This window comes from Malaclemys terrapin, chromosome 10 (genome assembly GCF_027887155.1).
Source record: "Malaclemys terrapin pileata isolate rMalTer1 chromosome 10, rMalTer1.hap1, whole genome shotgun sequence".
Taxonomy (NCBI): Eukaryota; Metazoa; Chordata; order Testudines; family Emydidae; genus Malaclemys; species Malaclemys terrapin.
In genome coordinates, this window is record NC_071514.1 from 44,960,313 (window position 1) to 44,986,689 (window position 26,377).

Sequence of the window (26,377 nt, forward strand, 5' to 3'; positions counted from 1 at the left end):
GAAGAAATAAGTGGATGTTTTTGAGGAAAATAAAGCCAAAGGTTTGAACTAATATCTTATCCTGAAAGTACTTTATATGGTGCTTCATAGACATTAGCATGGTTACGTGATGAACTTTACAGGATATTTTTATTCATAACCTTTGCATTAAGAAGCGATCGGGTTGGAATAATTACTTTGCTAATCTTATGTTCCCTATTAACTCTGGCTTTTCTCTCTTTTTCTCCATTCCTCATCTTTCATTCCATTGTATTACCCTGCATTTCCTTTTTTGTTTTTGTTTACATTAAAATGCCACATTCTCCCTTTTTAATTATAATACACAACTTTTTACCCATCAATCCTCTAGACACTTCCGAAGTTGATTTATTTGTTATTAATGCTCCATACACTCCAGTGCCAGATCCCTCCCCCATGATGCCACCGGTGGGAGTTCAGGCTTCCATTCTGAGCCATGACACCATAAGGATCACTTGGGCAGACAACTCTCTGCCGAAAAATCAGAAGATCACAGATGCTCGCTACTACACAGTCCGCTGGAAAACAAACATTCCTGCAAACACGAAGTACAAGGTACTGGAGACTGAACAACATCAACACAGTTTTGTGTTAATTGTGATTAGAGCGCTGAGGTATTTGATGAGCAAGCAGTTTAGATTTGGGTCCAATTGAATTTGGCATGAATGGACTCCCATTTACAACAATATCCCTCAGTTTAGTAATCACTTTAAAGGTTTTTATAAACTTGATCTAACTGGACATTTTGGGGTCTATTTTTCTGTCAATAGTTCTGTATAATATGGAGTGATATATGTGAGTGGATAGAAAAATAATCTCCTTTTTGGGGTGAAGGTAGTGGGAGGAAGACACTTGCAGGATTAATTTCCTCTGCTGGAGTTTGGATGCTAAAAAATATAGAGTTTGTATTCTTCATTTGGCCTTGCCATAATCTGCTTGCGTGAAGGACATGGGCTCACCTTTATGGGGCCAGTAGCACAGTAATACTGTGTATGTTACTAATGGCTTCTCTTCAGACAGTAGTGATGGGAATCTGAATTAATGGGGTGAGTCAAACTGAAAGATATTTACCCTACTTCATGTAAAAGGAAAAAGACAAGCCTTTCGGGTCATACTAAGTTGATGATAAAACTATTTTTATGATGGTGATTGTATAAAAAATTTATAACTATTCCATTATGGCATTCCCTGCTTCTCAGACGTTTCTGTATATACCATACCAGAGGCAGTTGATTTCAAGATTTCTTTGGACTAACAGTGACTTGAAGGCCTGAAAAATGCTGACTGTACATTTCAAGTTAGAAATGAGCCTCAAAAGAAATGGTTATTACATTTGCCAGTTAATGGAGCTCCTTTTATGCTCCTTTACAGAGCAATCTTATTACAAACCACACATGTTATATTGGTATGAAAAGATACATGGTTTGTGTGTTACGCCTCTAAAGGCAAGTATTATTTATGAATCCACATTCCTGAGTCACGTGCACTGGGCATCTCGGGAGCCATTTATACAGTGCTTGTAGCTTTATGAGTTAAGACCCTATTGAAGATACAGTACTATATGAATTGCTCCCATAATGCTCTGTGCTGGTGACCAGATGACTCAGGAGAGTGGATTCATAAATAGTGGACCAAACATAATACATAATAATGAAATAAAATTGTTCAAAATTCCTCAATGCAAAGTGTTTTCCTCAGAACGCATAAGCATCAGACCCATTTGTGTTGCCATCATCATCCATCCCAGAGCATTAACATTCTGTGCACTGTTTGTTTTTTCTCTGCTTCAGCCACATACTCTTTACTGTTTTATGGAGCAGTCGACTGCTGATTTTCAGCCCACTGAAGGGCAAAATCTCTTGAGCAGTCCTGTCCGTTATGCTGGTGGATTTCAGCCAGATCCTTGGTACTCTTAATTAGTATGAACTGATAAATGTGCATTGTTGCCAAGCCCATTTCCAGTGACCTTACTATTAAGTGAACATACTGGGGCTATCAGTCTCAGTGGAGTTACTCATAGGTTCTCTGTCAGACTAATTGCCACTGACCAACCAAGTATTGAAGCTCTCTGACTTGGAACGAGCTGGATGCAGTGTTTGCATGGCACTTTCATCTCACGGTTTCTGGCAGAGGAGGTTCAGAATTCTGACAAGCTTCTAAGGAAGAACATGCCTTGTCCCTTATCAAAGTAACCCTATGCAGTTCATCCCATTAGGAATCAGAAGCTGCCTTCCGAATCTGCAGTTTCAGAAGAATCTTCTTATTATGCCAAGTTCCACAATAGTATAGGCCCATGGAAGGTCATTAAGTGTAATTTTGTTGTCTCAGCATATCTCGGGTGTTCAACTCTAAGTCAATGATAGATTCTTCCCTGAAACATCTCAAGAAGGGATTCCAGGAAGTTGTGTAGATCCCATACTGCTGATCCCTTTTCAGGAAGGAGCTAGGACATCCATCAGTTAGGTGGCAGTGCCTATGTCTCAGATGACCCCAGCATGCAGATGATATATATAAAGCTTTTTCCTTCTGTTATGGAGAATAGGTTTTAGGTCTCCAGTAGATCCATCACCAGATCTGTTCCTATTTCTGAGTACATTTAGTGACTCACATTACGGATTTGCAATTACCTCAATCTTGATGCCTCCAGTGCTGCAGATGTTCAAGCCAGTGTTTCACCCATCAGTGTCTTCAGCTAACTGCATGTTGACAGAGTCCATTCATAACTTGCTGCTTTTGATTCCCCCTCGTACGTTGAAATTGGAGAAAATATTTAGAACAAGATGAGGTTGTAAACCTCGAATAGAAGTTCTGAGATTACAAATCCAGGAACTCGCTTTTCATGCAAGAGGATGCATTGGTTTGACATGTCAGAGAGCATTTTTCAAATTGTCTTTGTTGCTTGAATGCAGTTGTCCTACACACAAAGTGCATTCATCAGATGGTGGGTTCCAAATAACTAAACCACTCATTTCTGGAGTTTAGCTCTTTTAGAGACCTATAGAAGGAAAATAGATTTTTGCAGGATAAAATTTATCATATATAATTATAGTACTAGTTGAACAGTATTTAGTATCATGGGATATCACTGCCACTTTCTTAAAATAGTAAATGGAACAAAACAATGAATGAAATTGAAAGTACGGTATATCAGGCCACTCCAGTTTGTCTCCTTGGCCTTGTATTGTGTGAAAGGGCATTCAATGAAACTGAAAGGCAGGCACCAAATTTAAAACAGACAGAAGAAAATTCTTCTTTACACAATGCACAATTAACCTGTAAAACTCATACCTGCCAGGTGTGACTGAGGCCAAGAGCTTAATAGGATTCAAAAAATAATTGAACTTTCATATGGATAAAGAAGAATATCCATGTTTACTCTGGCAAGGGGGAAAAAGTATAAAGTTTATTAACTCTCCTATTTCAGGGTGTAACTTGCTTTATGCACAGATTATTACCTAATTGTCCAGACCAGAGTGACTTGTTCCTCTGAAGCTTCTTATACTTGCTACTGTCAGAGGTTGGATATTGGGCTAGATGGGTCATGATCCTCTGTGGTACTTCCTGTGTAAAGCTGATGAAAACGACTTTTGAATATGTGTTTTCATGTTAGCTCAAGTACTACAAATGGAGTACTTTGCCTTTTTTTAAAGTGGCAGTCAGTAAACAATTACAAGGAACTATTAATCTCTAGGTTGCAATAACTGCTCCACCCAAGATTACATTTTCTTAAAAGTAGGTTGCTTTGCCTATGCATCTAATATTTCTTGGTAAGACTGATTAAAATTGAAATTTCTGACAGTCATTTCCCCTGTCTTTATTCTTTCTCTCCTTCATACTTAGGGCCCTATCAAATTCATGGTCCATTTTGGTCAATTTCACAGACATAGGATTTTAAAAACCATAAATTTCATGATTTCTGAAATTTCATGATGTTGTAATGGTAGGGGTCCTGCCCCAAAAACAATTTGTCGGGGGGGGGGTGTAGCGAGGTTATTGTGAGGGGGGTTGCGATACTGCCACCCTTACTCCTGCGCTGCTGCTGGGGCGGCCCTGCCTTCAGAGCTGGGCAACTGGAAAGTGGCAGCTGCTGGCCGGGAACCCAGCTCTGAAGGCAGAGCCACTGCCAGCATCAGTGCAGAAATAAGGATAGCATAGTATGCTATTGCCACCCTTACTTCTACGCTGCTGCCTGCAGAGCTGGGCCCTCAGTCAGCAGCCGCCACTATCCAGCCGCCCAGCTCTGAAAGCAGTGCCAAAGTTAGGGCGGCAATGCCGCGATTGGCCTAAAATAATCTTGCCCCCCCCCCCCAACCCTCTTCTGGGTCAGGACCCTCAATTTGAGAAACGCTGGTCTCCCCTGTGAAATCTGTACAGTATAAGTAAAAGCACATAAAAGACCAGATTTCACAGGTGGAGACTAGATTTCACAGTCTGTGACACGTTTTTCATGGCCATGAATTTGGTAGGGCTCTATGAATACTGATCCTAATGAAACCGAACTAGTCAAATCCAAAAATAGCTTTTCATTTCTTTGAACATTCAGAGCACTCTATGTGACTCCATTTCATTTGGCAAATAGAAATTTTCCTGATCTTTTACTGGGATACTTTAAAAAGGTTTCATTGTATACTTTACATCAGAAATAAGAGTTTTATTGCGTTTACACTTCTGTCCTTTTCATTCAGACGGTATTCTCTCATTATTTTCAAGGAATGTGACTTTATAGATAATCTTTACCTTTAGAAAAAGAAGCATTACCTGTAAGTAAAATTCTCTGAAGGTAGCAATTATTTATGGCTATATATTCACATTGTCCAGTTTTGAAGTTGCCAGTCACTTCATTCTGCTTTTAGATTAGAGGTAGATCCAAATAAGGAACCAGTTATATTATTTATGTATGCATCAGGCATACTATTTATACTCAAGCCACATACAGTACATACTGGACAGTTTAGCTCAAAGGCAGAAATGGTAACTAAATGAGTCATATTTCTGATTACCTGTGCTGGAGGCCATGTGTGATTTAAGAAAGTCTGTCCACAGATGGTCCTCCTTTCTGCAAACCAGCATACAGGTATAGAAAATAAAACCATTTTTTTCCTGGAGTTTCAGAGAACCAACATTTTTTAGCTAGTTTTTGAACTCATTAGATTTCATCTTAGAATTCTGACATAATTTTTGAAAAATACTCAAATTGCAAGATGGATTTTTAATTTTAGCTTCCTTTATCATTCTTTCCCATAGTTAGTTCATTTAGTGGAGCACTGTAAATTAAACACCACCAGTAGACAGCTAAAAGTCTTGCTGCATAACAAGTATGTCCTAGACCTTGTGCATTTACATTTATGATCGACTAGTATTGAATGCTCTTGCTGATTACAAAAGGAACGTCTCGTTTCAGATAGAGTAAATGATTAATGAATTTGCATGGTAGAGCAAAAAAGAATATTGAGAGAATTAATGGCTATGGTTTTCAAGTGTTGGTAATGTTATAATAATGCTTTAGGCACTTACCTTAGCCAAGTGTATTTGAGACCTTGTAAATGGTGTTTTTCGCTTCAGAAGTTCCTTGTACTTTGTGTTTCTTTCAGACTGCAAACACAACCACCTTGAGCTATTTAGTGACCAGTTTAAAACCAAACACCTTGTATGAGTTCTCTGTGATGGTGACTAAAGGTCGAAGATCAAGTACTTGGAGTATGACAGCTCATGGAACTACCTTTGAATTAGGTATTCACTTGTGTCTTTCTGGAACTGTTAACCATTTCAATGAGATGAATAAAGTCAGTCCTACCCCAATGCTGGTTCTTTGCATAGACTTAAAATGGCAGTCCTCTGCTGTTGCTGATGTGGGATTTGGGGGAGGGAGGGAACAGAGTGGGGGCATTCCTGATATTAATATTCTTTGAAAGTCAATGAAGGGGAGATTACATAAAAGAGAAAATTGTGATCAAATTACAGAAAATAAATGGATAAAATGATTTGCAATTAATGGATGGGAAAGAAGAGAGAGAGACATATGTTTTAAATATCTGAGAAATCACATCTTAATAGCTGCTACTGAGAAAAACCTTGTAATTAATAATGACAGTTTGCTAAAATTCATTAATTATAGAACAAAAATGAGATGAGCCAAACTATTCTGAGAACTTTGGTGCATAGAAATTTAGTCATCAAAATCAGCCCTAAATTTGTCATCTCGTGAATTGCCTAGGCAGCTATCAGAACTATAGGAGCTGTAAACTGTGCTTACAAACTACAAAACTGTTCATAGCGTTACAGCTGCTGGTAGAAGCTCATGCCTAATGAGTATCTGTAGGTTGCAGAACCCCTCTGCCCCAGACCTGTCCCCCGGTATCTTATTTTTCACCTGCAAGATTGGTCAAAGAGCAGGGAGCATTCACTATCTCTATGTTAGCTTCCAGCTAAATTAAATTTAAATTAAAAAATTAAATTAATGGAGATATCCCATCTCCTAGAACTGGAAGGGACCTTGAAAGGTCATTGAGTCCAGCCCCCTGCCTTCATTAGTAGGACCAAGTACTGATTTTGCCCCAGATCCCTAAGTGGCCCCCTCAAAGATTGAACTCACAACCCTGAATTTAGCAGGCCAATGCTCAAACCACTGAGCCATCCCCCCCAAGTGAAAAGCTATTTTCACTTTAGCTTAAATTTAGCTTTCGTAGAATCATAGAACCATAGGATCAGAAGGGACCACAAGGCTCATCCAAGACAGATGGTTATCCAGACTCTTTTTTAAAACCTACAGTGAAGGAGATTCCACGATTTTCCTTGCCAGTCTGTTCCATTGTCATACTGTTCGTACAGTTAGGAAGCTTTTCCTGAGATTTAATCAGTGACGTTATATGAATACATGAAAATCTCAGCTTTCATTTAAAACATAAAGTAACTTTCTAGTCCTTGTGTTTGTGGAGAAAAACTTGAAAACATGACCTTAGTGTGCCCAAAAGGCTCAAGAACTAGAAAACAAGTAAAAAAGAACTCCTAATATATCTTTTTTTTTTTTTAAAAAAGGTTCATGATTTAATCCAGTCTCCTGATTTTAGGTGCCTAACTGATATTTTTGAACAGTTGGGGTTGGCAATGCTGCATAGGACTTTTTCCTCAACTACTGCTTAAGAAAGGTTTGTTCTTCTTCAAGTAGTGTCCCTATAGGTGCTGCAGTGTAGGAGTGCTTGCATCCCTGTGCTGGTGATCGGAGAACTTTGCTAGAAGTGTCCGTTAGGCCCGCACATGCACTGTCTCTCTTTGTGTGCTGTCTTTCCAGCTCCCGTTGGCTAACCCCCCTCAGTTCCTTCTCAACCACCCCAGCAAGAGATTAAGTCATTAGCAGTCCAATAAGACTATCACTTAATTTACATACCTATAGTTATAGCTCTAGTTGTAGTCATCTTCTCCTTTCTTATTTTACCCTTGAAAATAAAATAAAAAATACATTAATTTCTTTCCTGTTCTTTCTCCCGTGTTGGGGATCCTTCCCACCCAATGGGGTATGCCTGGTTCGTCAACTTCAGAAAGTGCCTCACTTTTAAAGAGGCCATCCCGATTGCAGACAAGCACTCTCAGTGCATTCACTGCCTCGGGGAAGGCCATACACAACAGAAGTGTGGTCTTTGCCATCAACTCCAGCTAGGGTGACCAGATGTCCCGATTTTATAGGGACAGTCCCGATTTTGGGGGCTTTTTCTTATATAGGCTCCTATTACCCCCCACCCCCGTCCCGATTTTTCACATTTGCTGTCTGGTCACCCTAACTCCAGCCAAGATCCCGCAAAGACAGAGCTCTGCCAGAAGATCATCTTCATGGAGGCAGCTCTCCAACCCCAGTCGCCTGATAGACATGAACCTTCCCCAAAGCATTCTACATCTAAGGGCTGTGGGTCAAGGAAACAGGCTGCAGATCCCTCTCATAAATCATCTAAGAAGAGAGTGGGAAGTCCCCACAGTGAGCCCCAAGATAGCCATAATCATTCACCATCTCACTCGGTATCTTCGGCATCACCAGCACCGAGACTATCTCAGTCCAGCACCTATGGATCACAGAGACTGACAGCAACTGGAACTTCTGACAGGCCTACAGACCCGATGGGCATGGGCACTGAGTCATCAGCCCTGAAGGACCGGGGTAAGCAATCTTTTAAAAAGATGCTCCTGGTACTCGAATCCACATTGGCACCAACAATGATGGCTCGCCCAGCACTGGAGCAACTAGTCTAGACAAGATCCCCGTCCTCCCTGGCACCACCACCAATGCCGGGACAATCAGTACCAGCAGAATCCCACCATTCCAGAGACCTCCACGTGCCGGATGCACCGGAGTCACCATCTCTTGGTATCAAGACCTTTGCACCAAGCCTCCACGGAATACGGGAAGTATCCCTGTTGCCGTGCCATGCCCCTCTGCCCTCTAGTGAGGGTTCAGACAGTGAGCCAGAGGAGGTAGTGTTGCAGTACTCCTCCCAAGCTCCATATGGTGCTTACTACCAACAGAGACCAAGGATATTACACACAGATAGCCCCACCAGCACCATCCTGGTATGGCCACCCATGGGTGCCATTGCTAGGCTCTATGCCACCACCATCCCAATGGCTATATTGGGACCCTTGGGTGGCGCACCGCTAGCATGCCTCTCAGTCTTCAAGCCTTGCCCAAGAACCCTGGAAACAGGCCCCCCTTGGCCGCAGCATCCAGAGCTTCAGAACCGCCTCAGGTCATAGAGGAACAGCAAGCTGGTATAGAGGGGGAAGTGACACCAAGGATCGTATCCTTGTATTCTCCAGATTAAGCCATCATGCCTCTTCCACCATCTTTGGCACACAGCTTTTGTCTCTCCCAGGAGCTGGCAAAGAGAGTGGCAGTCATTCTCTAGATACCATTGGAGGAAGTAATGGACACCCACCATCAACTCCTTGACATCCTCCACTCTACCTCCTCCTCAGGGATCACCCTCCTGATTAATTAAGCCATTTTAGACCCAGCAAAGACCAACCTGCAAGTAAGTGGACAAAAAATACTATGTTCCCGCTAAGGAATCTGAATTCCTGTTCTCCCACGTACCACCCAACTCCATCGTGGTGGATGCCGTCAACTTCCACGACTGATCACACTGTCGAGCTACTCCCTACGACAGGGACTGGAAGCGCCTTGACCTTTTCGGTAAAAAAGTGTATTCCTCAGCCACTGTACAATTCCGTATCGCCAAATACCAGGCCCTCATGGCAAATTATGATTACATAAATTACTCAAAACTGAATGACTTTATTGAAAAGATGCCAGAAGCACATTGTGGCCAAATTTAAGGCCATTATCCAGGAGGGCCAATTAAGGGCAAAGACATTGCTTCAGTCTGCCCTCAACGTGGCTGACACGGCGGCTGGGTCCATCTCCACAGATGTGGTGATGCAAAGAGTGTCATGACTCCATTTGTCAGGCTTCCCGAAAGAGGCACAGTCCACTGTTGAGGGACCTTCCTTTTGAAGGCATGAAGCTCTTCGCCAAGAAGACTGATGCCTCCCTTCACACCCTGAAGGACTCCAGAGCTACCCTCTGATCACTGGGTATCTATACATGGAACAAAAGAGATGATTTAGTCCCCCATCCCAGCATAGAACACACACGTCTCAGTACCAACCTCAACACCACTACGAGCTGCAAAGGAAGAAAAGGAAATTCCCTAACCGCAAACCATCTGGTCCACAATCTTCGTCCCAGCCCTTTACATCTAAGCACCACTTTTGACGAGCAGGTCAAGGCGCCATTAGACCACTCCCCCTGACTGACACAGCCGACCATGCCAATTTGGCCACTGATTGGCAGCGTTCCACAGTACCCAGGAATGCATAACGTCGGACCAATGGGTCCTAGAGGTGGTTCAAACCTCCCTACCCCTTCAACAGCACCCTTCTCGGTCCCTCTTCACGGATCCTTTTCACAAGAGTTTACTACAAGAGGTAGATCGTCTCCTATAGTTATGAGCCATAGAAACAGTACCTCAACATCTACAAGGCTCAAAAATTCAAGATGATCACCTTATGAAGGATCATTCCAACTTTGGAAAAGGGAGACTGGTTTTCGGCCCTGCCATACCTATCAATGAAAACGGCCTTTCTCACAGCAATTACCTTGCCAGGAGAACAGGAGAGATAGCGGCTCTGGTGACACGTGCCCTCTACATGGTATTTTTTCCAGACAAGGTTACACTCAGGCCCCATCCAAAATTCATCCCTAAGGCAACCTCCCCGTTTCACATGCCTCAATTGATTAACCTTTCAATCTTCTACCTCACGCCTCACCAGGACAACAGGGAGGCTATATTACATGCTCTAGATGTCAGGAGAACCCTGGCCTTCTATCTGGACAGGACAAAGTCCTTCAGGAAGTTCCCTAGACTTTTGCTCTCCATTGTGGAAAGATCCTAGTGCTCAGTTACAGAAGGCAGCACTGTGGAGCCGAAGATGGCATTGGATGTGGAGTCCCACTATGATCGCATAGTGTTCTGCAAAAGTGTGCCCAAAGGCTCTCCAAGTGGGTCTCAAATTGCATCAGATAGTGTTATCAAGTTCGCAATATTATCCCTCCAGATTCTATTCATACACATTCAATAGGGTCGATCTCCTCATCTATTGTCTTTTTCAAGAATGTCCCTAGCTCAGAGATCTGTAGAGCAGCGACATGGGAGTCAGTTCACACTTTTGCAGAACACTATGCGATCACTGGGACTCCATCTCCAATGCCATCTTCAGTTCCGCAGTGCTGTCATCTGTAACTGACCCGACTCCGAAGTCCTGGCCTTCCAGAAGGGCTACTGCTTGTGAGTCACCTACCATGGAGCATCCTTAGGGACACTACTCGGAAAAGAAGTTACTCACCTTGTACAATAACTTTGGTTCTTCGAGATGTGTCCCCCTACGGGTGCTCCACAACCCATCCTCCTCCCCTCTACTTCAGAGTTCTTGTCTATGACTCTGTTGTAGAGAAGGAACTGAGAGGCGTTAGCCCACACACACTGGCTAGCCTTGTGGTGCAGCACAAGGAGAGACAGTGCATGTGTAGCCCCAATGAACACTGCTACTGAAGTTCTCTGATTAGCAACCCAGGAACACAAGCACACCTATAGAGGAGCAACCACAGGGGGACACATCTTGAAGTGCCATTGTTACTGCACAAGATGAGTAACTTCTTGTTGTAGTTCAAGCACAGGCCTGGAAATCAGAAACCTCCTGAGTTCTAGTCTTGACAGTGTTCCTGGTTCTCTTATCCTAGCCTTGTCTAAGAGGTTGATTCGTGCTTAGCTTAAGTCCATCCCTGTTCTGTAGAGCACTTGAACACCTTTGGTCGTTTGTTGAATTGGGGCAATAGTTACTAACCTTTGAACCTCACTTCCCCCATCTCTATAGTGGGGATAATAATACTTAGTAACCTAACACAGGGGATGGCAGGAGGATTAATCACCAGTACGTAACATACATAAAGCACTTTGAACAGGAAAAGCACTATTACAACGCAAACTAGTACTTTTACTGAATTCAGTTTCCGTGGCAGATGTAGTTTGCTAAAAATTACATAATTAGAAGTCTGTTTTTTATAGTTATATAGTTCCAAGGCATAGCTGGTTATTTAATTACACCTTTGGAGACATCAGCTCTATGCATTTCATTGCCATTAATCTGAGCCCCATCTGGGTATTTCAGTTCACAATAAGATTCTGATTCACACATTTAAGCCTTTTACTGGGTGGGGTAAAAGGCCTGTATCGTTTACTCATTTTTGTGCAGGAGGGATGGTGGGGAGAAGACTTCTGCCTCAAGCTACTAAAAAGAAAAAAAGGGCCATGTATTCATCATATCTGTTTCCAGAGTTCAAATAAACCTTGGTTAAAAGAGAGCAAGAGAGATAACACCTCTGTAGATGCAGACTTCCTTGCAAGCCATCCAGAAACCTGTAGTCAAAGTGAAGGGTCTCTCAGAGGTTACAATTAAAAACCTCCAGGAGTTTACCTTGGTGTTTCAAATGTGTTCATGGTGGAAAATTGCCATTGCAAGATCTGAGCCCCAGAGCAAACATTTTTGTATAGAGAGAAATTTTATCTTTTATGTTTTATTATTTTACATAAAAACAAAACATGGAATGGTGTCTTTACAAGTTGATGGGATTTCAGGAATGTTAAACTATTGTGGACTACCAGTCAGTACTCTTAACTAGTAGCTTTGCTTTTACAAATATATTGTCTGTTTAACAAAAAAAAGACAATAATTGAAGACACACATTGTTTATCCAATCATGATCCACAGCATCTGTTGGACTGTAGAAATAGATAGCTCCTTAAGGAAAGGAAATATTATGCACCATATGGCATTGGCCATTTTAATGGAGTAAATCATTAAAACTGCTGCCCTAGAATGGTAGATTTACCTTGCAATTAAACATACTGGGTTTCTATTGCTGGGCATCCATACTTCTGTGGCAAAGCAAGTTTAAAAGGATGGTTATGAGATCATTTACGTGCATTCAGTGAGATCACTTACATGCTTCTAATGAATGTTTGGAATTTTTTTGCAGTTCCTACATCTCCACCAAAAGATGTGACTGTGGTGAGCAAAGAGGGAAAACCTAGGACAATAATTGTAAACTGGCAGCCTCCGTCTGAAGCCAATGGCAAAATTACAGGTGCAGTTTGTGTGCGCTCTCTGAAGTGATCCTGTGTCCTTATTTTTGGTATACTTGGCTTAGGAGGGTAGATGGAAGATATCTAATCAACAGCAGATTAGACACCATATGTAATGCCCCAGTCTCCTCTTTATTAATCACAAACCCATCCAGGATGTTTATCTTGTTATTTATGAATCTTCTCATGTAGCTCAAATTAATTGTTTAATTTTACATCTGCTGGAAATGAATTAAGTATAAAAAATAAATGCAACTCTGAAGTTTTCAGCCCACTGCTGCTCTGCTCTTTAAAGGCATTGGCATTGCTGATCTCCACATGAAGTATAGATCATTGTAAAATAGGAGTCTGCAACATGTAAAATTATGATGATGATGATGATTTAGTTGGGGATTGGTCCTGCTTTGAGCAGGGGGTTGGACTAGATGACCTCCTGAGGTCCCTTCCAACCCTGATATTCTATGATCCTATGATTCATAATCATAGAATCTATGATTATATGATCATGAAAGGTCAGATTATCATTTTAAATATTGTAGAAATCATCATCTTCACCAGTTTATGCAATCCTACTAGCAAACTTTCAGAAACACACATCTGCAGTTAGATTGACCCTTAAGCATTTTATGCAAGAGACTCTTTGGGCCAATTCTCTAGCATGTTGTCTGGCATTCCTCTGGTACAAAGTGAACTTAGACCCAGTATGTGAAGGTGCTGGAGGATTTCCCTGTGTTCAAGATAATTCATAAGTGGCCTAGGAGCATGACTGGGTATATTTGTACACTGGTAGTTCATTGTACCCTGTAGACCCTAGAAGCAAGCTGCTCTGAATTACACGTTGAATCTGGGTGGTTGTTTCTATACCTAAGAACTTCACGTAGACAAAAGAAGGGAAGGGAGAAAATAAAATATCCCCCTAATATTTATAAAATAATATAGAATTTGATTCTGTAAATGTGGATGAAAATATAGAGACATGTAAAGATGGACAGCTATATATCCAGAGACAAAGTGGTGAGGTAATAACCCTTCTTCAGCTCTGTGTAGCTTCAAAGCTTGTCTCTGTCAGCAACTGAAATTGGTCCAATAAAAGATATTACCTCACCCACCTTGTCTCTCTACTGTACTGGGACCAGCACGGCTACAATAGTGCAAACAGCTGTGAATATACACAGATAGCTAGAGAGTACATGATGGTGTGGTATATAAAGGTTTGTCTTTGAGAAGTGCCACAGCATATCCCCACTTACGGAATCTGCATGTGCTGCTGCTTGGCTCAGGCCCATCTAGAAGAGCCGTGCCCTTCTGGGTTGTGCAAGTGCCCCCCTCATGGATTGGATTGTTCAGCACTGAAGCTGGTTAGCTGCAGGCTTCAGGACTGTATGTGAAGTGCCCTTTGCTTTTTAGCAGCCATTCCAGTTGTCCGGTTCAAAATTGTTTTTGAAGGGAAGAGGGATAGCTCAGTGGTTTGAGCATTGGCCTGCTAAACCTAGCGTTGTGAGTTCAATCCTTGAGGGGACCACTTAGGGATCTGGGGCAAAATCAGTACTTGGTCCTGCTACTGAAGGCAGGGGGCTGGACTCAATGACCTTTCAAGGTCACTTCCAGTTCTAGGAGATAGGATATCTCCATCAATTTTAATTTAAGTTGTTTTAGGTAGATTTGCTGTATGTTTGCCTACTTTTAGCTCCCCATCCACCCCGCGTCTTCAGTATTGCATAGGCAGGTTATTTAGTTGGTGCTTGGGGTCAAGGGGTTGATTCTGTGCTCTGGCTGACTCTGACAACAAGGCATTCAAACAGTGTATGATGTATGCCAGTAAAATGTACTTGCTGCCTAGAGCCAGAAAATTGGGGAAACCTAAGGGTGTTGTTTTAGAAAATCTTTGAAATGGAGAGTCCAGGTAAACAGAACTCTGAGGGAAAGGAAACTTGTAACATCCATTTCAGTAACCTCTTTAAAAAATGTCTTATGTATAATATGGTCTGATAACGAATCCTTGGACAGCAAGGAACAAAGGTTATGTATCCTTTTGGAAAGAAGAGACTCTCCTCATTGCAATAGTGCAAGTCTCCTGTTTCTAGCTTTCATTCTGTACTAGTGGACTTTAAACCTGAACTGGTCTGAGTCTGAAAATCAGTTACTCCATGTTTAATCACTTGCGAACTATGCAGCCATCTCAAATCCATGCCAATAAAATCTTTATACCACCCCATCAAATGGTATAAAGTATAAAAATATTGCTCAGGAATGCAGGAGTGAAATCAGGAAGGCCAAATCACACTTGGAGTTGCAACTAGCAAGAGATGTTAAGAGTAACAAGAAGGGTTTCTTCAGGTATGTTAGCAACAAGAAGAAAGTCAAGGAAAGTGTAGGCCCCTTACTGAATGAGGGAGGCAACCTAGTGACCGAGGATGTGGAAAAAGCTAATATATTCAATGATTTTTTTGCCTCTGTCTTCACGAACTAGGTCAGCTCCCAGACTGCTGCACTGGGCAGCACAGTATGGGGAGAAGGTGACCAGCCTTCTGTGGAGAAAGAAGTGGTTCGGGACTATTTAGAAAAACTGGACGTGCACAAGTCCATGGGGCCAGATGCGTTGCATCCGAGGGTGCTAAAGGAGTTGGCGGATGAGATTGCAGAGCCATTAGCCATTATTTTTGAAAACTCATGGCAATCGGGGGAGGTCCCGGATGACTGGAAAAAGGCTAATGTAGTGCCCATCTTTAAAAAAGGGAAGAAGGAGGATCCGGGGAACTACAGGCCAGTCAGCCTCACCTCAGTCCCTGGAAAAATCATGGAGCAGGTCCTCAAGGAATCAATTATGAAACACTTAGAGGAGAGGAAAGTGATCAGGAACAGTCAGCATGGATTCACCAAGGGGAAGTCGTGCCTGACTAACCTAATTGCCTTCTATGATGAGATAACTAGCTCTGTGGATGAGGGGAAAGCAGTGGATTTGTTATTCCTTGACTTTAGCAAAGCTTTTGATACGGTCTCCCACAGTATTCTTGCCAGCAAGTTGAAGTATGGGCTGGATGAATGGACTGTAAGGTGGATAGAAAGCTGGTTAGATCGTTGGGCTCAACGGGTAGTGATCAATGGCTCCATGTCTAGTTGGCAGCCGGTTTCAAGCGGAGTGCCCCAAGGGTCGGTCCTGGGGCCGGTTTTGTTTAATATCTTTATTAATAATCTGGAGGATGGTGTGGACTGCACTCTCAGCAAGTTTGCAGATAGGAGGCATGGTAGATACACTAGAGGGGAGGGATCGGATACAGAGGGACCTAGACAAATTAGAGGATTGGGCCAAAAAAAACCTGATGAGGTTCAACAAGGACAAGTGCAGAGTCCTGCACTTAGGACGGAAGAATCCCATGCACTGCTACAGTCTAGGGATCGAATGGGTAGGTAGCAGTTCTGCAGAAAACGACCTAGGGGTCACAGTGGACGAGAAGCTGGATATGAGTCAACAGTGTGCTCTTGTTGCCAAGAAGGCTAACGGCATTTTGGGCTGTATAAGTAGGGGCATTGCCAGCAGATCGAGGAACATGATCGTTCCCCTTTATTCGACATTGGTGAGGCCTCATCTGGAGTACTGTGTCCAGTTTTGGGCCCCACACTACAAGAAGGATGTGGACAAATTGGAGAGAGTCCAGCGGAGGGCAAGAAAAATGATTAGGGGTCTGGAGCACATGACTTATGAGGAGAGGCTGAGGGAACTGGGACTGTTTAGTCTCCAGAAGAGAAGAATGAGGGGGAATTTGATAGCTGCTTTCAACTACCTGAAGGGGGGTTCCAAAGAGGATGGAGCTCGGCTGTTCTCAGTGGTGGCAGATGACAGAACAAGGAGCAATGGTCTCAAGTTGCAGTGGGGGAGGTCTAGGTTGGATATTAGGAAACACTATTTCACTAGAAGGGTGGTGAAGCACTGGAATGCGTTACCTAGGGAGGTGGTGGAGTCTCCTTCCTTGGAGGTTTTTAAGGCCCAGCTTGACAAAGCCCTGGCTGGGATGATTTAGTTGGGAATTGGTCCTGCTTTGAGCAGGGGGTTGGACTAGATGACCTTTTGAGGTCTCTTCCAACCCTGATATTCTATGATTCTATGTTCCATATATGTGTATGTGAAAAAGAAAGAGACAAACTTAGATTTTTAATCCAAAATTGTTATAAAAATCAAGGCACAAAAGTTGCTTCCCCACTCTTAAAATGATGAAGAAGATGAAAAAAATAATGTGTTTGCTCACCTGGATTAAGCAGAATTTTACAAGACTAAGCTTTATTATTGTTTGAATGTGCAGCTATCACAGCTGAATGTTTTAAAAATGTTTTGTAATCACATTTACAATCACACTATAAAAAGGAATCTGATAAAATGATTGCATTATGTGAAGCATTAGAATTCTCTTTATATGTCAGTTGTATGCCAATTCCACATTTTACAGGAACATGTGAACAGACTGTCCTCTGGTGGATTGAATAGAAAACAAGATACTAAATAGCTCACAAAGTGAGCACTGGCCTTTCTGTGCACTGAGGGAGACAGGGTCCTGTGGAAAAAACAGTATGTGATCATGTCATTAAAGACTGTATCATAATGCATACACACAAAAGGGGTGAATTAAGGTTGCACAGGCAACTTTATTTGTAACATTCCCTAACTTCTACTGGCTTGTTTGCAACCATAATAATGTTTTTTTAACATAACTTTAGGTGTCTTATATTTAAATAAACATTAAGAAATGCAATTTCTGGGTTCTACAGGCCTTTGTTGTACAATATATTGAAAATACCAACCAATTAATCGAGACAAAAATAAAGAGTGTAGTCTTCAATTGCATTAATCTCTGGGTTTGATTGCCACTTTACATGCTGCTCCTTGCTTAGGGCAGATCTTAGCTGCATTGGAAGGGGCCAGCCCGGGGAATAGAGGTGAGTGCCACCCACCTGCATGGGAGAGGAAGTTACAGCTCTGCAGAGTACGCAACCCCTTCCACTCTTCTACCCATGGTACGGTTAGTCCATGCCAGGGAGAAAGGGGACATCAGATATCCCCTTTTGCAGATGCATAGAGCTACTGATGTTTAGCCCTGTATTTGTTAATGAGTATTTATTTTATGCCGTTGTTTCTACCCATTCACTGTCATTAAATATATTATATATTATAATCATGTTGCCAGTTCATCATGGTGCTATACATACAGTATATTCAATAAAAGATTATGTTGATTTAATATACCTTTACAGGCAATATGCAATTCTCTTGAGGTTTACATTTTTTCATTGTTAATATAAACTGAGAGATAGCAAAAAGTTGTAACTACTTTTTTTTTTATTTTAAAGCTATCATTTTTCTCTAAACTGCTAATATTTGAGGAGGGAACATTCTTATAATAGTCCTCAAATTATTATTTTACATTGTTTTCATATGATTAGAAAAGAAGATGGAAATAATGGAATTCTCTATAATTGAATGTAGGATCATTTTGAGATTTTAAGTGACATTGTTATACTTTATGATATAATACAATGGTTTAAAATTTCCCATGGGATGTGTATCTAATATTTAAATGAATGCTTATATATTGAAACAAAGGAGGTTGCGGTTCTCAAAAGCCCTTCAGTGGTTTAAGAGCACCTATTCCATCTAAAGTCAATAGGAACTGTGCTCTGGATCCCACCCTTTAATGCATAAATTTTATCTTATTGGTACCTTTGAACAGGATACATCATTTACTACAGCACAGATGTGAACGCTGAGATACATGATTGGGTCATTGAGCCTGTGGTGGGAAACAGATTGACACACCAGATCCAAGAGTTAACCCTTGATACGCCATATTATTTCAAAATCCAGGCCCGCAACTCCAAGGGCATGGGGCCTATGTCGGAGGCAGTACAGTTCAGAACACCCAAAGGTAAAGTCTCATGTATGTTCTCCAGCATTTCCTAAAATACCTGTAAGAAAAGCAACTGGGAGCATCAATTCTGTATTGAATATGGGCTGCGGAGGAAAAGATGAAGTTTGATTAGGGAAGATGTTTTCTCTTCATTCTTCCAGCAGCTCTTGGCTGGAAACAATCGCATAACCCAGTTTAAACCCATATGTTTGTGGAGATTTATTTTTAAATTAATTATTGGCCCATATGTCACCAAGCTGTTATTACATAGTCAGTGCCATAAGTGAGCTTCAGAAAAACTGACTTCTAGTTACCTAAAGACTTCAGGTGCAGTGTGTTGCATCTGCCCAACAGTACAGGCAGCAGGATTTGCAAATAAGTTCTTATTGGTCTGCGAACAATTACATGTTAATGTCATGGATGATATAACCTGAACAAGTATGATATAACTGCCTCTTTAATCAAGAGATGCTTGTTCATGAGTAACTGGTGAAAGGGTAGGAATGAACAAGACATTGAAAATATGTACCAATTAAGGAAACTTGGAGAAATCATTGTATGGGACAGATGTTAATGTAGATAATATCTGTAAGGAGAGATGAAAAATAACCTTGCAAAAAAGGTATGTGTCGATTTAATATCTAGCAGTATGGTTTCTATGTGAGTTTTGGTGCTTAAAAATGGAAGTTTAAATCTCTAACTAGTTTTTTTCTGCTGTGTGAAGTTCTTTAAATACTGCCTGTCACTTCTTCAGACCTGGTGATCTTTCTCTTGTTTTTTACTCCCCTGTGCTTGTCCTGGTAGCTGAATCCTCAGATAAAATGCCTAATGATCAAGGTAAATAAATGGACATTTTTTCTCCTCTATTCCATCTCTTTCACACACTACTGTGTTTCTTTTCCACCTGCAATTGCACTTGATAAATGAAACACACATCAGCTGCTCTAAATATAACTGAGCGAGCTCTTGTGGAGCTTTTATTAGCAGAGGAACTAGAGATTTTATTTGTGGTCTGGATGTCAGGAATGTAAAGTGATCTCCATAGTCAGATGTCACATAAGGGAAGAAGTGGGTTATGCCAGCCCTGAATCATTGTGTTAAAATGGATTTGGATTAGATGATACTCAAGTAGAGCTCTGACCAGTGAACCCTGGATCTCAGCACAGAGAGGTAGAAGACCAAAGAACACTTGCTGGATTAGCACAACTTCTGTTTTGTCCGCTCTACATCTGTTATTATTTTTGCAGTAAATAAAAGTAGCCTTAGTCTTGTTCAGCTTTCTGCATGAGAGAGTCTGCCGGTTGGCTCATTTAGAGATCAGTCTCCACTAGGAATGCAACAACTTTAGCCACCAAAACCTTTAAGCTTACTAACTTGACAAATGGTAGCTTTGAGCTTGCTGTGTGGAGCTGGGGTCTGTGGTGAATTTTTAGGGCTAATTTTGCTCTCTTCCAAATAAGGTAAACATCCCACTAATAAGGAGAGAAATGTATTTTAGTGTTTGGGGAGGAACGAGTTTAAAAGGATACTAGCAAAGAATTTAGGCATATGATTAAAGCTTAAAGTGAAAATGTGTTCCATGTTATAAATATATTTTTTTAATCCATTACTGAGAAATATTTTGTAAACACTGTTTATTTTACCTGTTCCAAACCAAACAGTAATGACTGAGGGCAGCTGAGGAATAAACTCTTATCCAGCCTTTGGTTGCAAAAACCCTGGCTGCTATCACAGTCTCTATCCCAAAGGGATGGGAAAGACTAAAACTTTGTGTTTTAAATAAAAGTTGCTGCACTGTCTCTTTTGCACTGCTCTTCTAACCTCAGTTCTGCAGATAACTGAATTCATGTCCTTCATACAGCATGAGCATCCTAAGGGAGGAAAGTTTTATCACAGTAACATTTTATTAGTGTTCATAATTGCATAGAACTTTTAATTCAAAAATGCATATATGAAAAGCAGGAGACGTTTGTTTTATAATTCCTGTAAATATAATAGAGCTCTGAAGAGGTGACAAACTAGGAGCAATGTGTGAAATGAAGAAAAGAAAAGCATAGGCTGAATAGCAGAAAAAACTTCTTGACAACAAGATCTGTTAGACTGTGGAATAGTGTCTCTCGAGAAGTGATGGGAAAAGCACTGGAGAATATAGGGAACAAACCAGCCCACAGAGAGTGGACTGAATCTCTGACCTCTGTGGTTCTTCTTATTTCTGCCTTAGCCACATATTGATGGGTATGTTATCTCAGAATACATTTTCAAATCTTTTTCCCACAGTGTTTCTCCTTACATACGTAGTATGATACTTTGCCCCTCCATTCTCCTTCCTTGTAGCACAGGTGTTGGCACACAGTAGAACAGGTTCCCTGTTGAAGCTATCTGTGTGTTGCACATTGGTCAAGTACAAAGACAAAGGCAATGTGTATAGTAGATGATCAGTTTTGGAGGAGGAGAACAATTGCTTGCAATCCTTAGGCTAGTGGGCCCATTTCTTCTCTCAATTACAATGGTGTAAAACTGCTCTGAGAGGATGATCGGGTTCAGCATCTTGCAGATAGAACTGTTGTCAAGGTAGCATGAGATGTGAAAACTCCGAAGAGTTGAAAGGATAATCTATCAATCCCTCATTCTAGGAATTAGATATTTGCCAGACTGACTGAGTGTCACTATGCGAAAGGGGTCTAGATTAGTCCATTATGATCATCTAGTCTGACCTCTCGATGCATAACACAAGTCATAGAATTTCACTCGGTTGTCACTGCAGCAAGCCCATAAATTGTGGTTGAGCTATAGACACGCCAACATGTGATTGAATTTTAGAAGAACTTCTAGTTCTTTGAGTGCTTGCTCATGTCCACTCCATGTTAGGTGTGCACACATCACATGCACCATTGCTGGAGAATTTACCTTCAGTGGTATCCATTAGGCCAGCTCTGGTGCTGCAAGCTTATGCACTAGTATAAGGGGCCTAGCCTGCCCTGCACCCTCTCAGTTCCTTTTTACCACCCGTGACCATAGCTAGAACAGCTCCTCTTGCTTTGGCAAGGCGGTCATTCAGTCTTTTTTTTCCTGTTATTCTCTAGATTAGTTATATTAGTCTTAATTTCATGTAGTAGTGTACATAGTTAGATAGAATTAGTGTATATACACCTCTACCCCAATATAACGCTGTCCTCAGGAGCCAAAAAACCTTACCGTGTTATAGGTGAAACCGCGTTATATCGAACTTGCTTTTATCTGCCAGAGCGAGCAGCCCCGCCTCCCCAGAGCCCTGCTTTACCGCGTTATATCTGAATTTGTGTTACATCGGGTTGCGTTATATTGGGGTAGAGGTGTAGTTAGACCCCCCCACCCTCCCGTCTTAGCTTAGAGGGGCTTCTTTCACCCCTGGAGCCGGGAATGCCTCAGTCTCCAGGCTTCAAACCCTGCGCCTCCTGCAGCAGGCGTATGCCAGTGAGCAACCCACACTCCAGCTGTATAAAGTGTCTGGGAAAGGTGCACATACGACAGTGTTGCCAAATCTGCCGGGATTTAAGCCTCATAGAAAGAAGAACAGGGAGGCTAGACTAAAGGCTATCCTAAGGGAAGTTGCACTTAAACCAGTGTCAGAGCCAAGCCGATTGGACTCAGCTACAAGCACCTCGGCTTTGATGCAAAGAGTATCTCCGGCACTGCATGCTTCTCAGCACCATTCTCCATCTCCGATACCAAGAAAGAAGCATAAGAAGCATAAGAAGCAACGGTCTGAGAGGGGATGCTACCCAGTACTGAGGAAGGACAAACAAGGGGAGTGCAGCGGAGTACAACCCATGTCAGGCTACACCTCCACTGCACGTTAGCAGCACCATCAACTCATCGCTAATCGCAAATGACATTGAGTCCAGTGCAGGACCATCTGCTGATGCCAGGCCATCATCGTGGTGCCAGCAGAATCACGGTACTGTCCGAGAGGAGGGCTCCTCCAACTCACAATCTGGCAACAGACCCGGACTCTGGTACTGAGCCTGGTACTGACACACAGGACTTAGGCCTGGGGGGAAATAGCTGGGGCTGAAGAATAAGAGGAGGGCCCCCTGCTGGTACAGGCTTTTTCCTCCTCCTCCCCAGGCTGACTTTAATGCCTACCACAAGCTTTTAAAAGGATGGCTTCTAACCTAGACTTGGAGGGTGGGGGTTCTTAAAGAGTCCTCACATAGCCTCATTGACACTTTGGCCACAGCAGCCCCGTCAAAGGAGGCCCTACCTGTCAATGAAGCCATTATGGGTATGGTCAGATCCTTATGGCATACCCCATCTTCTCTTCCTCCCACTTGAAAGAGGGCAGAGAAGAAGTACTATGTGCCTGCCAAGGGACACGAATTCTTGTACTTCCACCCTCCTTCCATGGTTCCTTGTGCCACAGTGGCCAATGAGACGGACACTGCTGGACATGTCACTAGTGCCCTTGCTGCCACTTCCACCCTGCCTGGCCCTGATCTCACAAGACCACAGCCATTTACTCCACCCAAACCTCTGGGTCCTTAAACCGACTGCATGGAAGCTCCATAGTTGAACCTGAAGAAACAGGCCTGTTCAGAACAAGTTGGCCAGATCTTGCTAGGTAGTAGGAAACTATCTACTAGAGCAACTTATCTAGCCAAGTGGAAGTGTTTCTTGATGTTTCTTGCCTTCCTAATAGTGATTACCGAGGGGAAGGTCTCCGAAATTAGGGCCTTTATGTCAGAACTCCCATATACAGTATTCTTTAAGGACAAGGTTCAACTGCGCCCCCACCCAGCGTTCCTTCCAAAGGGGGTCTCGCAGTTTCACAGTAACCAGGCTATTTTCCTGCCAGTTTTCTTCCCGAAAGAGCATAGGAATGCAGAGGAGTGGCATCTCCACTTGTTGGATGTTAGATGTGCCCTGGCCTTCTACACTGAGAGGACCAAACCCGGGCAGCTCTTTGTGGCAATAGCAGACATGATGAAAGGCCTACCGGTTTCATCCCAAAGAATGTCATCCTGGATCACCTCCTGTATTCATATGTGTGATGAGCAGGCGGGCATTCCACCTGCTGCCATTTTGACCACTCATTCAACAAGAGCTCATGCTTCAGCAGCAGCTTTCCTGGCCCAAGTCCCGATCCAAGACATCTGCAGAGCAGCGACCTGGTCGTCAGTATCTTCCCCTCCCATTACGCCATCACTCAGCAGGCTAGAGATGGTGCCAACTTTTGAAGAGCAGTGTTTCAATCTGCATGTCCATGAACTCTGTGCCCACCTCCTTGGATACTGCTTGTGAGTCACCTAACATGGAATGGACATGAGCATGCACTCAAAGAATTAAAAATGGTTACTAACCTTTCTGTAACTGTTGTTCTTCCAGATGCGTTGCTCATGTCCATTCCACGACCCACCCGCCTGCCCCCTGTCAGAGTTAGCCAACAAGAAGGAACTGAGAGGATGCAGGGCCAGCCGGTCCCCTTATACTGGCGCATGAGTGTGCACCACAAGAGGGTGCTAGAGCCAGCCCAATGGATACCACTGAGGGAAAAATCTCCAGCAATGGTGCACGCAGTGCACACCACACCTAAAGTGGAATAGATATGAGCAACAAATCTTGAAGAACAACAGTTACGGAAAGGTTAGTAACCATTTTTTTTCTCAAGTGATGGAGAATTCACCATCTCTCTAGGTAAGTTGTTCCACTGGTTAATTAATAATAACTGTTAAAAATGTGCATCTTATTTCTAGTCACATTTTGTCTAGCTTCAGTTTGTAGCCATGAGATTGCAGTAGCCGTTGTCTTCTAGACTAAAGAGCTGTCTGTATTAAAAATCTTCTCCGTGTGTAGGTACATACAGACTGTAATCAAGACACTTCTTAATTTCTCTTGGCTAAACTAAATAGATGAAATGTCTTTCGTCCTCCCTGTAAGGCAGGTACTAAGACCTCTGATCATTCTTGTGGTGCTTGTGTGAACCCTTTCCAATTAATCACTTCAAAGTGTGGACCCTAGAACTGGACACAGTATTCCAGCAATGGGGTGAATTTTTCAAAAGTGCCTAAATGACATAACATGCAAGGTGAAGTTTTCAAAAGTGACTTAGGCACTTAGGAGCCCAAGTCTCATTGGCTTTTTGTGAGATGTAGCCTGCAAAGTGCCTAAGTCACTTTTGAAACCTTGACTTTACCTCTTAAGATACACGTAGGCATTTTGAAAATTTTACCCACAGTCTCAATGCTGTATTCAATTATATTACCACCTCATCTTGTGTTAATTCTTCTAGCCACTGCAAAGCACTGGGAGCTTCTGTTGAGTTGGTTATTCACCATTATCCCTAAGTTCCTTTCAGAGTTACTGATTTCCAAAATACAGTCCCCTGCCTCTGTGTGAAATTTTGTTCCTAAATGTGTACTCTTGCACTTGGCTGTATTAAAATGCATATTGATCAGGTGAGCCCAGCTTACCGAGTGATCCACTTTGCTCTGTAGAACTAATCTTTCATTATTATTTACCACTCTGCCAGTTTTTATGTCATCTACAAACTTTACCAGCAATTAATTTATATATTCTTTCAGACCATTGATAATCATGTTTGATGATATTGAGATAAGAACAGTTAATTGCAGGACCCCACTAAAAACACCCATTTTGGATAATGATCTTTGACTTTAGTAAACTTTTGATACTGTCTCACATGACCTTCTCATAAACAAACTAGGAAAATGTAACCTAGATGGAGCTACTATAAGGTGGGTGCAAACTGGTTGGAAAACCATTCTCAGAGAGTAGTGATCAATGGTTCACTGTCATGCTGGAAGGGCATAATGAGTGGGGTCCCGCAGGGATCAGTTCTGGATCCGGTTTTGTTCAATATCTTCATCAATGATTTAGATAATGGCATACAGAGTACACTTATAAAGTTTGTGGACAATACCAAGCTGGGAGGGGTTGCAAGTGCTTTGGAGGATAGGATTAAAATTCAAAATGATCTGGACAAATGGTCTGAAGTAAATAGGATGCAATTCAATAAGGACAAATGCAAAGTACTCCACTTAGGAATGAACAATCAGTTGCACACATACAAAATGGGAAATGACTGCCTAGGAAAGAGTACTGCAGAAAGGGACCAGGGGGTCATAGTGGACCACAAGCTAAATATGGGTCAACAGTATAACACTGTTGCAAAAAAAGTGAACATCATTCTGGGATGTATTAGCAGGAGTGTTGTAAGCAAGACACAAGAAGTAGTTCTTCTGCTGTACTCCACGCTGATTAGGCCTCAACTGGAGTATTGTGTCCAGTTCTGGGCACCACATTTCAGGAAAGATGTGGACAAATTGGAGAAAGTCCAGAGAAGAGCAACAAAAATGATTAAAGGTCTAGAAAACATGACCTATGAGGGAAGATTGAAAAAATTAGGTTTGTTTAGTCTGGAGAAGAGAAGACTGAGAGGGGACATAACAGTTTTCAAGTACATAAAAGGTTGTTACAAGAAGGAGGGAGAAAAATTGTTCTTAACCTCTGAGGATAGGACAAGAAGCAATGGGCTTAACATGCAGCAAGGGAGGTTTAGATTGGACATTAGGAAAACCATTGTCAGGGTGGTTAAGCACTGGAATAAATTGCTTAGGCAGGTTATGGAATGTCCATCATTGGAGATTTTTAAGAGCAGGTTAGACAAACACCTGTCAGGAATGGTCTAGATCAGGGGTCAGCAACCTTTCAGAAGTGGTGTGCCAAGTCTTCATTTATTCACTCTAATTTAAGGTTTCACGTTTCAGTAATACATTT

At 42.1% G+C, this 26,377-nt stretch overlaps 1 protein-coding gene across 11 annotated transcripts in view; it reads left to right on the top strand.

Moving 5' to 3' along the window:
• Positions 1–26,377, top strand: part of NEO1 (neogenin 1) — a 553,038-nt gene that overhangs the window by 459,759 nt on the left and 66,902 nt on the right. For 6 of the 11 annotated variants that reach the window (XM_054041102.1, XM_054041112.1, XM_054041106.1 and 3 more), the window contains exons 17-21: positions 350–573; positions 5,610–5,748; positions 12,599–12,706; positions 18,425–18,619; positions 19,406–19,438. In XM_054041102.1, coding sequence (XP_053897077.1) covers positions 350–573; positions 5,610–5,748; positions 12,599–12,706; positions 18,425–18,619; positions 19,406–19,438 — 699 coding nt within the window. The remainder of the gene's footprint in view (positions 1–349; positions 574–5,609; positions 5,749–12,598; positions 12,707–18,424; positions 18,620–19,405; positions 19,439–26,377) is intronic. The other 5 variants (XM_054041105.1, XM_054041111.1, XM_054041104.1 and 2 more) reach the window with 3 other exon arrangements.